The sequence below is a fragment of the Staurois parvus genome, unplaced genomic scaffold (genome assembly GCF_062004578.1).
Source record: "Staurois parvus isolate SC_StPar_1 unplaced genomic scaffold, SC_StPar_1.0 ptg000417l, whole genome shotgun sequence".
Lineage (NCBI taxonomy): Eukaryota > Metazoa > Chordata > Amphibia > Anura > Ranidae > Staurois > Staurois parvus.
Window position 1 is genome coordinate 1,853,302 of NW_028318213.1, and position 11,296 is coordinate 1,864,597.

General features: G+C 37.6%; 1 protein-coding gene across 1 annotated transcript; it reads right to left on the reverse strand.

Moving 5' to 3' along the window:
* Window positions 1-2,947: 2,947 nt before the first annotated feature.
* Window positions 2,948-10,229, reverse strand: LOC149454775 (serine/threonine-protein kinase SBK1-like). The gene is made up of 5 exons (XM_089687097.1): window positions 10,161-10,229; window positions 5,530-5,698; window positions 3,743-3,784; window positions 3,589-3,632; window positions 2,948-3,499 (listed from the first exon to the last, which is right to left on the reverse strand). Exons 1-5 carry the CDS (start codon window positions 10,227-10,229, stop codon window positions 2,948-2,950), a joined length of 876 nt encoding a protein of 291 aa, XP_089543223.1.
* Between the last annotated feature and the right edge of the window lie 1,067 nt (window positions 10,230-11,296).

Genomic DNA, 11,296 nt, shown 5'->3' on the forward strand with positions numbered 1-11,296 from the left:
ACAAGAGGGATAGGAGGCCCGGGTATCCAAAGATACTCATTCAAAGATCTTCTTTTTGACCCTTTAAATGTTCACATTGCTCAACCAACCAACAGCAGCAAATGTTAGTCTAGTCTTTCCATCACATTTACTGAATTTTCTCGATAAGCCTTCATTTCACATCCTCCTGTGTCTGGTGCCATGGGCTTCCTTCATTACTTTTATCATTTCAGTCCTCTCTTCAACTTTACCAATCTTGTCCAACTTCTCCATAAAGCTCAAAATTTTTAGTAGCTATTCAACGGTACACCACCACCAAATAAAAAAAATGTATCCCACAATGTTCTAAGACTGGAATATTCCATACACAGGACTGAGGCACAAAATTTAGAATAACAATGGTGTCTACTTTGAATAGCCAACACCTGATAGTCAATAGACAGAGGGGACATGTAGAACAATGGTGATGGGATCCTGTATGTACAGTAAGCATGGAATGAACAATAGTACAGGTAGACCCCCCAGGAAGACAATAGGAACAGTAAACATTGGCAGTGTTATGCTAATAACTACCACAAGCAATTCAACAGCCAATGTTAGGGGGGCAGTACACCTCAAAAGTCAACCTCAACTTATAATAATGTATTCTAGATGTAACAGATATTAAAAACACAATCCAACAAATACGTATCTGCTGAACTGACCCCACATACACAGCTCCATACCCTAGAATGATCAGCTTTCCTGGATTCCTGAAATTATACTTTATTAGCGTGAGCACAAATTATTATTATTATACAGGATTTATATGGCGCCAACAGTTTGCTTAGCGCTTTACAATATAACGGAGGACAATGCAGCAACAATGCAGTTCAACACAAGAGGGATAGGCGGCCCGGGTATCCAAAGATGCTCATTCTAAGTTCTTCTTTTTGAACCTTTAAATGTTCACATTGCTCAACCAACAAACAGCAGCAAATGTTAGCCTTGTCTTTCCATCACATTTGAATTTTATCGATAAGCCTTAATTTCACATCCTCCTGTGTCGGGTGCCATGGGCTTCCTTCATTACTTTTATCATTTCAGTCCTTTCTTCAACTTTACCAATCTTGTCCATCAACTTCCCCATAAAGCTCAAAATTTTTAGTAGCTATTCAACAGTACACCACCACCAAATAAAAAAAAAACGTATCCCACAATGTTCTAAGACTGGAATATTCCATACACAGGATTGAGACAAAATTTAGAATAACAATGGTGTCTACTTTGAATAGCCAACACCTGATAGTCAATAGACAGAGGGGACATGATGAACAATGGTGATGGGATCCTGTATGTATAGTAAGCATGGAATGAACAATAGTACAGATGGAACCCCCAGGAAGACAAAAATTCGGTAAAAATATTAGAATATAAAAAGGGTAGCTTAAGAAATGGAATTACGTGGGCCATTGTAAGGAAATGGGGAGTGTGATTAAACAAATAATACCAACATTAATAATAATATAATTGTTATTGACCCACACCCACTTCTCACTGTTCTTTCAGGGGTAGGCCAGCTATGAAACACACACTGTAGGTGAAAAAGATTATATTGTACAAAGAATAAACATGAACAGCTTTGCTGCAGACAAGAAAATATGACTTTAATTACATAGAAATATAACCAAGCGGCATATAAATCATAGGCAAGGATTAGCAGCAATATGACCCAATACCTTCAAGCAATAGACCCTCTGCATCATGGAAAACAAATCCAAAAAAAAAAGACAAATGTCCAATAAATATATTTAGCTAGCCAACAAGATATCTAGCTAGCAAATACATCACATATTACCACTCCATAGTCAGCCTCCACTCAAGGTCTCCAGGCAACTCCCCAGTCAAGCTCCCCCCATCAAGTCTCCAGTAGAGCTTGTCAATAAAGCTCCCCCCCACCTTTAATATCCAGTCTGGCTATTCTTATACTATTTCCTTCCATTCACCATCATCAAGGAATTTCTAAGTGGTACAATCATATCTTTCCGGAGAAAGTGATTGGATGGAACTCAAGTCCTACTTTAAAGTGATGGCTGTCCAATGTTAACACCTCTGCCTACTAGTTGGTGACAAGATGTCTACAGGATGTATGCATTCATTAAATCTGCCATCACCCTAGACTTTTAGATAAACAGACCCCATATTAACATGCTAAAGCCCTTTAACAAAATGGAGACACTGGGGTTTATTTACTAAAGCTGGAGAGTGCAAAATCAGACTCACTTCTGCATAGAAACCAATCAGCTTCCAGGTTTCATTGTCAAAGCTTCATTGAACAAGCTGAGGTTAGAAGCTGATTGGTTTCTATGCAGAAGGGAGTCTGATTTTGGACTCTCCAGCTTTAGTAAATAAACCCCACAGTGTCTGGCCACCACCTTTCAGCAGGCCCTAAAGACAAAAATGGCCATCTTAATTACAATGTCTAGCATTTGGCTTTGACATACTAATAAAGGCATGGATAGTTAGTTCTTTTGAGAATCAGGACGCCATTTTGTCCCATATGGTTTACAAACTTACTTTAAACCAGCTACTTTCATAGTCATATCACTATGTATTCCCAAATATCCTATTATTTCCATATAACATATCATATATAAACATATTACATATTGGTGATGGGCATTTCTTACATCATTTTACCTAAGAAATTCACAATGACCCAGATAGCAGTGTGCCCATTTGATGGACATTTCATCATCCATCGGAATTACTGGATATAAGGTATTATCCTGCCTTTGACTTGGTAACCGCCTGAACTGAGATCCAGAAATCGGAAGTTATGGAGGTGAGAACCAACACTTCTGTCAAGGTGGTTGATTAAACAAGTTGTGTAATGGCTGAAAGAGTCCTTAGATCTGGTGAGATAACTGGAAGTGTCTGAAGGAGTCATTAGATCTTGTAGATTAGCTGGAAGGGATGCCACTTAGGTTCAATCTGTTGAATAGGTTGAATCTGTTTTCCAGCTCTCCTCCATATAACACAAGACTTCAGTCGGTTTGCTCCTCTGACTGTAGTCCACAGCTAAGAGACATCCAAACATTCTCTGAAGACATGAGGGCAGTTTGTTCCATGATGCTGGAGGGTCATCACAATGATTGTTTTGCCAGGCAACAAATCTGCTGAATCTTTTGTCTTTATCTGTGGCCACCTTCCAGGGAAATTTTCCTGTGATCAGGCAGTAGAGGAGCACTCCAAAACTCCATACATCCAGAGTGGAGTCTACAGCCAGTTCTTCCTGTCCAGTGAGTTCACACATCTCAGGGGCCCTGTAGGAGGTGCTGCCAGACTTAGATCTAATCACTGTTCCTTTCATACGAGTAAGGCCAAAGTCAGTGATTTTCACACAATGACACTCCTGGTCAAATACCAAAATGTTTTTACATTTTATGTCCATGTGCACCAGTCCTTTCTCGGCAATAAATTCCAGAGCACTGGAAATCTGCATGGCACATCTTTTAACACTGAATTCTGGAAGTCCAACCTGAAATATAGAAAAAAAAAAGTTATTACCCTGAAATAGAATGATCCAGAAAATTGCTAAAATTCGGAATCAGCTGGAATCAGACTTACATTGCGTACAATTATAGAGGACAGGTCACCAACTGGTGCCGCCTCTAGGTATAATACAAAGTGGTCTTGAAAGCCATGCCAAAACTCCTGATGATGTTGGGATGAGAAGAAAGGTAGGAGGACACACTGAACTCTATCAGAAATTGCCTTTTACTTGTTCTTTTCTTTTCCATGATCTTCAAAGCCATCTTCTGATCTGTAAATAGGACATGATTAGATTGATATTAAGCACAGCATTTGTGTACATACAGTTGCAAGAAAAAGTATGTGAACCCCTTGGGATTACGTGGAGTTTTGCATGAATTGGGCATAAAATGGGCTCTGAACGTCATCTAAGTCACAACAATAGAAGAACACAGTCTGCTGAACATAATACAACCAAACATTAGATGTTGCCATGGTTTAATTGCACATAACATGTAAACATTCACAGTGCAGGGAGGAAAAAGTATGTGAGGCCCTAGCTTAATGACTTCTCCCAGAGCTAATTGGAGCCAGGAGTGAGCCAACCTTGACTCCAATCAGTGTGATGATATTGGATGTGTTGCTGACAGCTGTCCTGCCCTTAAAAAACACACACCTGTTTTGGGTTTACTGGTTTCATGAAGCACTGTCTGATGTGAACCATGCCTCGCAGAAAAGAGCTCTCAGAAGACCTACGATCAAGAATTGTTGACTTGCATGAAGCTGGAAAGGGTTACAAAAGTATCTCCAAAAGCCTTGATGTTCATGTGTCCACGGTAAGACAGACTGTCTACAAATGGAGAAAGTTTAGCACTGTTGCTACTCTCCCTAGGCGTGGTCGTCCTGTAAAAATGACTGCAAGAGCACAGCGCAGAATGCTGCATGAGGTAAAGAAGAATCCCAGAGTGTCAGCTAAAGACCTACAGAAATCTCTGGCACATGCTAACATTTTTGTTGACACATCTACAATAAGGAAAACATTAAACAAGAATGGAGTACATGGGAAGACACCACGGAGGAAGCCATTGCTGTCCAAAAAGAATATTGCAGCACGTTTGAAGTTTGCAAAAGAGCACCTGGATGTTCCACAGCACTACTGGCAAAATATACTGTGGACAGATGACACCAAGATTGAGTTGTTTGGGAAGAACACACAACACTATGTGTGGAGAAAAAAAGGCCCAGCACACCAACATCAAAACCTCATCCCCACTGTAAAACATGGCGGAGGGAGCATCATGGTTTGGGGATGCTTTGCTGCCTCAGGGCCTGGACGGATTGTTGTCATTGATGGGAAAATGAATTCCAGAGTTTATCAAGACATTTTGCAGGAAAACGTACGACCATCTGTCCGCCAACTGAAGCTCCGCAGAGGATGGGTGATGCAACAGGACAATGACCCAAAGCATACAAGTAATTCAACAAAACAATGGTTGCAACAGCACAGAATACGCCTTCTGGAGTGGCCCAGTCAGAGTCCTGACCTCAACTCGATTGAAATGCTGTGGCATGACCTTAAGAGAGCGATTCACACCAGACATCTCAAGAATATTGGTACACTGAAACAGTTTTGTGAAGAGGAGTGGTCCAAAATTACTCCAGATCATTGTGCAGGTCTGATCTGCAACTACAGGAAACGTTTGGTTGAGGTTATTGCTGCCAAAGGAGGGTCAACCAGTTATTAAGTCCAAAGGTGCACATACTTTTTCCTCCCTGCACTGTGAATGTTTACATGTTATGTGCAATTAAACCATGGCAACATCTAATGTTTGTGTAGTATTATGTTCAGCAGACTGTGTTCTTCTATTGTTGTGACTTAGATGACGTTCAGAGCCCATTTTATGCCCAATTCATGCAAAACTCCACGTAATCCCAAGGGGTTCACATACTTTTTCTTGCAACTGTATATATTTAAATCATGTTATGGATATGGAGAGATGTATACAATTAAAACATCCTGTATAACTGGGCACTTACTTGTTTCTTTGTCCTCCACCAGCAGCACTGAACCATGTCCTCCACTTCCAAGTTCCTTTATGAGGTGGAATTTCTCCTGCAAGTCTATCTCCTGTAGACCTTGTGACGATGAGGAGACAAGTCCTTTCAGAAGGATCTTCACATCGTGGGCAGCAGAAGCCATTTTGATCTGGAGAAGACAGAACAGTTTTTAGCCCTTATTCAAATAACACCTAAAACCCCCCAAATAACATGTAAAATATCCTTCTTGTAATAAAAACAAAAACACAACATTATAAAACATACTAAAATAATGACTTAAAGTCTTCATTTGTACCAACTATATGTACAGGCTGGTAGGGAATAACATGGAAGATGTGGTTGATAGAAAAAGCTCAAATTAAATTCATATTTTCATAAACACATACAACTGAGGGCCGATATAAAACTACAACATTACTATATACAGCTCAGTTATATTTGTGTATTGATTGACAAGTGTCATTCTATAATAGTGAGGAAGTAACAAAATATTCCTTATAATAGTACAAATATAATGACTTACCTTAGGAAATGTTGAGATCACTCTTCAATGTATCCTGCAAAGTGTTCCTCTGTTATCAGGCTTCACTGATTTCCAGGTGAGATCTTCAGCTATTCTACAATGTCACCCTAGATCTGGTGTTGGAGAGGAACGAAAGAGGGAAGAGAAGGTCACCTTTAAATGGGAGTTTAAATGGGGGGGGGGGGGGGGTTGTAAAGTTGAAGCATTCGGATTGGCTGCCTAGGAATTTACATATGTTGTACAAGTAAGCCAACATTGTTTTTGCCAATTTGCATTTGAACTGATCACTTGTAGACTGTAATCAGAATGTGAGAATGAATACAAAGAAACAAGGAAGACTTGAGGTTCAGGAGTATCAGCGTTTGCTGGGCTATAGATGATCACTTTATATACAGTATTCCATTCTACTGGAATATGAAATGACATTTTTCATTTTGCTGTGGAGCTCCTGGTGAGAAGGTTCGGTGTGTGAAGGTGTACTCAGGTTCTGTGATTTTCCGGCCTCAGCAAAATCCTAGAAGGTGGAAAAGACATAAGCAGGAATCTTCTGGTATCAGATTTTTAGATATATTGTTAGTTTAGGATAAGTTCAAAGTGAATGGTAACATTTATCAGAGCAAAGGATCTTAGTAAGTTTAACCGCTTCCCGACCGCCCTATAGTAGAAATAGTGCTACAGGGCGATACATGTGCATAAAATCAAATACCACCGAAAGAAAGCTCAATTCATGGGAAAAAAAGGACGCTGAGAGTGTTTTACTATGGGGCTGTGTGTGCGTCACTGTAATCACACGAGCTGACAGGGAGGAGAACGGTTAGTAAACAAAACAGTTCTCCTCCCCGGCAGAGATCCTCGGTAATCATCGGGTGCCAGTGAGTACTCACCGGCCAGGACCTGGTGATTGACAGCCGTGGCCCCTACCTGGAAATGCAAAATCGTGTGTGTGTATATATATATATATATATATATATATGTGATTATGTGCACCCGTGCTGCCTTGTAGCAGTAATTCTTCTATAGGGCGGTCAGGAAGCAAAATACATAACATGAGACCCATCCAATGATTTTTATTATGTGGCCCTGCTCAGAATTTGCAATAAACAGCTCTTGCTAGGGCCCACATTAAGGCAAATTGCAGTCCATGCCCTTATTTCCTTTACTCATTTTGGCTTCATCCATAGGAATGATTCGGGTCGTGCCGATAAGTTTACATACCCCTGACAGAATTTGTTAGATACAGACCATTTATTAGGAATGCATTCATGATCAGGCCAAAAACACCACCAATGTAGTTCCCAGAAACCACTTCTGTGGCTGATTAACTTTATATAGAACTAAAAGCTTATATTTCAAACCCTCCGTTGCTATGACAATGTTCTAATGTTCAGATTTAAAATTTTCTTTCACTGTTTATTCGTTTTTAAAATAAATAACCTCTTCTAGCTTACCAGGAGAAATGCCTCACAGATGTGATTGGCAGAGACAGGACAGGATTTGCCCATACTGCACCCTTGAGATGTTTGATGATTTGGGCTAAACGTCCTGTTTTATATACATCTATATCTAACAGAAAGCACACCTACGCTGAATATTATCTAATGCATTTCATATATTTTGAATGTGTTGTGGTATTTATTATACCCTTCTATTTCTTTCCATTTTTTAATGTTTTCCCCTATTTTTATAATTTGTATATATGTGATATTTTGCAGTTTTGTAAATTTACGTTTAGCGATTTAACAAAAATATATTATTGAAAGAATGTTAAGACATTTTATACATTATCTCTATAAATCTTAGCATCTAGAAACTGTTTCCTTGGTTAATTAAATCATTTAAAATTAGTTTCAGGGTAATTTCCCCGCCCTCATCACACTGGCACAGCATAAACAATCCCCATTCATATGGACCTACCTGCTCCACCCTTCAGGAGCCCATTCCAAAGTCACCAATCATATGTTAATGAGCAGCTCCTCTGTGTTGGCCAATCAGAATCTCATTTAAAAAATTCCTTTTTCTCCTCACATATATACCAGACCTCCAGTTCTTACTTTCAGTGACTCTCATTTTGCTTGTAGCAAAAGTGATTCATTTCCTCCATTGACTGCTTCCCGCCAGAATTGCTCTTCAGAAGACCACATAGATTTCCTCCGTGAAGACCGACTTGGAGACCATCTATACCTTCATTTTCCAAAGTAAGTCATATAGAACTTCATCGTTTTATAATCCTCAGTTTTATCCTTTTCTAGGGTTTTTCTACTATTAGATGTACTTAGCAGAAAGTTAGATAGTAAAACTGTTTAATGTTCTCTATTTTTCACACTTTCCTGTTATTTATTGTCACACAAATAGGCCTTTTATTTTAGTGATTTATATATTGATTAAATCTCCACATTATCTTGCAGTCATTTATTATTAAAATATATTCAGCCTCAAGCTTTACATTCAGATGTTCATTCTTCTTGTACCCTTGAAATAAAATGAAACAATTCCATCCTCGGTTGTGTGATAGATGGTAGATTAGCAGTTGCATGTTAAATACAATTCAGAATCAAAAGTATCACATTTTGCATTCCTGTCATTTTGCCATTCCAGTCTGTCTTTTTCATACATACAAGTGGTTTCCTAATTCTCTCTTTCATCATATTTTACAATGACAACCTAACAATACAGATTTCTTAGCAGAAAGTTAAATAGAAAATAAAACTGTTTTTAATTCTCCCAAAATTTAAATTATTTTTTCTTTCTCACTTTCCTGTTATTGCCTTCCAAAAGGGATTAAATCATTGTCTTTTGTTTAGAGATCCATAGATTGATGGAATATCCACATTAACTTGCAATATGTTGTTTTTACAATCTACCCAACCTCATGCATTACATTCAGATGTTCTTTCTTCATGTTCCCTTGAAATAAAATGAAACAATTCCATCCGAGGTTGTCTGGTAGGTTGTAGATTAGCAGTTGCATGCTAAACAATTCAGTACCAAAACATGATTTCATTTACTGCTAGCTGGAAATATTTTTTCTTTCATTAAGCTCTGACATTGCTCTGTATTACTAGCAGCGCATGCAGAGAATGAGGAAAGTGAGGCTTCCCACCTGTTATCTAGGTGTCTCATCACACAGTGGAAGCAAAAATGTGTTATATCACCTCTGCATTCACCTCCAAACATGGGGTCACTTTCACACCTGTAAATGGTGGAGTATTTCCATCTTTGGTCTAACCCCTGTATATTCCCTATAAATGAGACAAACTCAACTGATGATAAAAGAATACAAAATACAAGCCAATTAATCTCTGATTCTCTGACCACATATACACAGCTATATACCCTAGAACATTTTAGCCAAAAAATCTCATCAACCTGTCACATCACATGCCAGGAAAATTAAGAAAAAAAATAAGTTGTGCTTGCACATAATTGGATGATGGAAGTCAGCAGAGCTCCTCCCTTATTTACTCTACAGATTCTATGATATCTAACAGAAAGCACACCTACGCTGAATATTATCTAATGTATTTCATATATTTTGAATGTGTTGTAGGATTTATTATACCCTTTATCTTTTCTTTCTGTTATCTTTAAATTTGTATATATGTGATATTTAGCATTTTTGTAAATTTATGCTGAACAATTTAATAAAAATATATTATAAAGAAAAAAGAATACTAAGACTTTTATACATTATCTCTATAAATCTTAGCATCTAGAAACGGTTTCCTTGTTATTAAATCATTTAAAATTAGTTTCAGGGTAATGTTCTCGCCCTCATCACACTGGCACAGCATAAACAAACCCCATTCATATGGACCTACCTGCTCCACCCTTCAGGAGCCCATTCCAAAGTCACCAATCATATGTTAATGAGCAGCTCCTCTGTGTTGGCCAATCAGAATCTCCCATCAATTACCAAATTCCATTTTCTCCCCACATATATACCAGACCTCCACTCCTTACTTTCAGTGACTCTCATTTTGATTGTAGCAAAAAGTGATTTATATTCTACATTGCTTCCCGCCAGAATTGCTTTTCAGAAGACCGCATAGATTTCCTCCGTGAAGACCGACTTGGAGACCATCTATACCTTCATTTTCCAAAGTAAGTCATAGAACTTCATAGTTTTATAATCCTCAGTTTTATCCTTAGATAGCATTTTTCTCTACTATTAAGAGATGTACTTAGCAGAAATGTAAATAGTAAAACTGTATAATGTTCTCTATTTTTTCACTTACCTGTTATTTATTGTCAGACAAATAGGCCTTTTATTTTAGAGATTGATATATTGATTAAATATCCACATGATATATTGATAATTTATTTTTAAAATATATTCATCATTAAGCTTTACAATCAGATATTCATTCTTCATGTACACTTGAAATAGTTAAAAAAAACAATTACTCCTCAGGTTGTCTGTTAGATGGTAGATTAGCAGTTGCTTGTTAAACACAATTAAAAATCAAGTTTTTTTTACTGAGTTCAAAATTTTGCCATTCCTGATATTTTGCCACTCTTGTCTGACTTTTTCATACATGGAAGTGTTTTCCTAATTTTCTTTGTCATCATATTTTACAATGACAGCCTAACAATACAGATTTCTTAGCAGAAGTTTAAATTGCCCTACAAAAGGGATTCAATGATTCTCTTTGGTTGGAGATCCATAGATTGATGGAATATCCACATTATCTTGCAATATGTACTTTCTACAATCTACCCAACCTCATGCATTACATTCAGATGTTCTTTCTTCATGTATCCTTGAAATAAAATGAAACCGTTCCATCCGAGGTTGTCTGAGAGATTGTAGATTAGTAGTTGTGTGTTAAACAACAATTCACCATCAAAAGTTTTTTCACCATTCCTGTCTGTCTTTTTGTACATGCAACTTTGTTCCCCCCCTAATTTTCTTCGCTTTTCCAAATTTTCCAATAAGAACCTGTTTTAGCAGTAAGTTAAATAGACAAACGTTTTTATGTTCCCTCAATTAGATTTTTTACCTTTTATCTAAATTGCCTGTTATTGCCCTACAAGTATGAATACATTATTTTCTTTTGTTTAGAGGTCTGTGTATTGATTGAATATTTTTTTTAGAATATAACCAACCTCATACATACTTTGAGATTTTCTTTCTTCATGTATCCTAGAAGTAAAATTATACAGGTTTTCTTAGGTCATCCTAGATTGTCTGTTAGGTAATTTTCAGTTTGGTTTGAAATCACA

Coding starts and splice junctions, on each gene's coding strand:
- LOC149454775 (XM_089687097.1), bottom strand. CDS start 10,229: ATGCTATCTAAGGATAAAACTGAGGATTATAAAACTATGAAGTTCTAT. Junction 3,785..5,529: donor GGTGGAGGACAAAGAAACAA/GTAAGTGCCCAG, acceptor TCCTATTTACAG/ATCAGAAGATGGCTTTGAAG. Junction 3,500..3,588: donor CCTCTATAATTGTACGCAAT/GTAAGTCTGATT, acceptor TCTATATTTCAG/GTTGGACTTCCAGAATTCAG.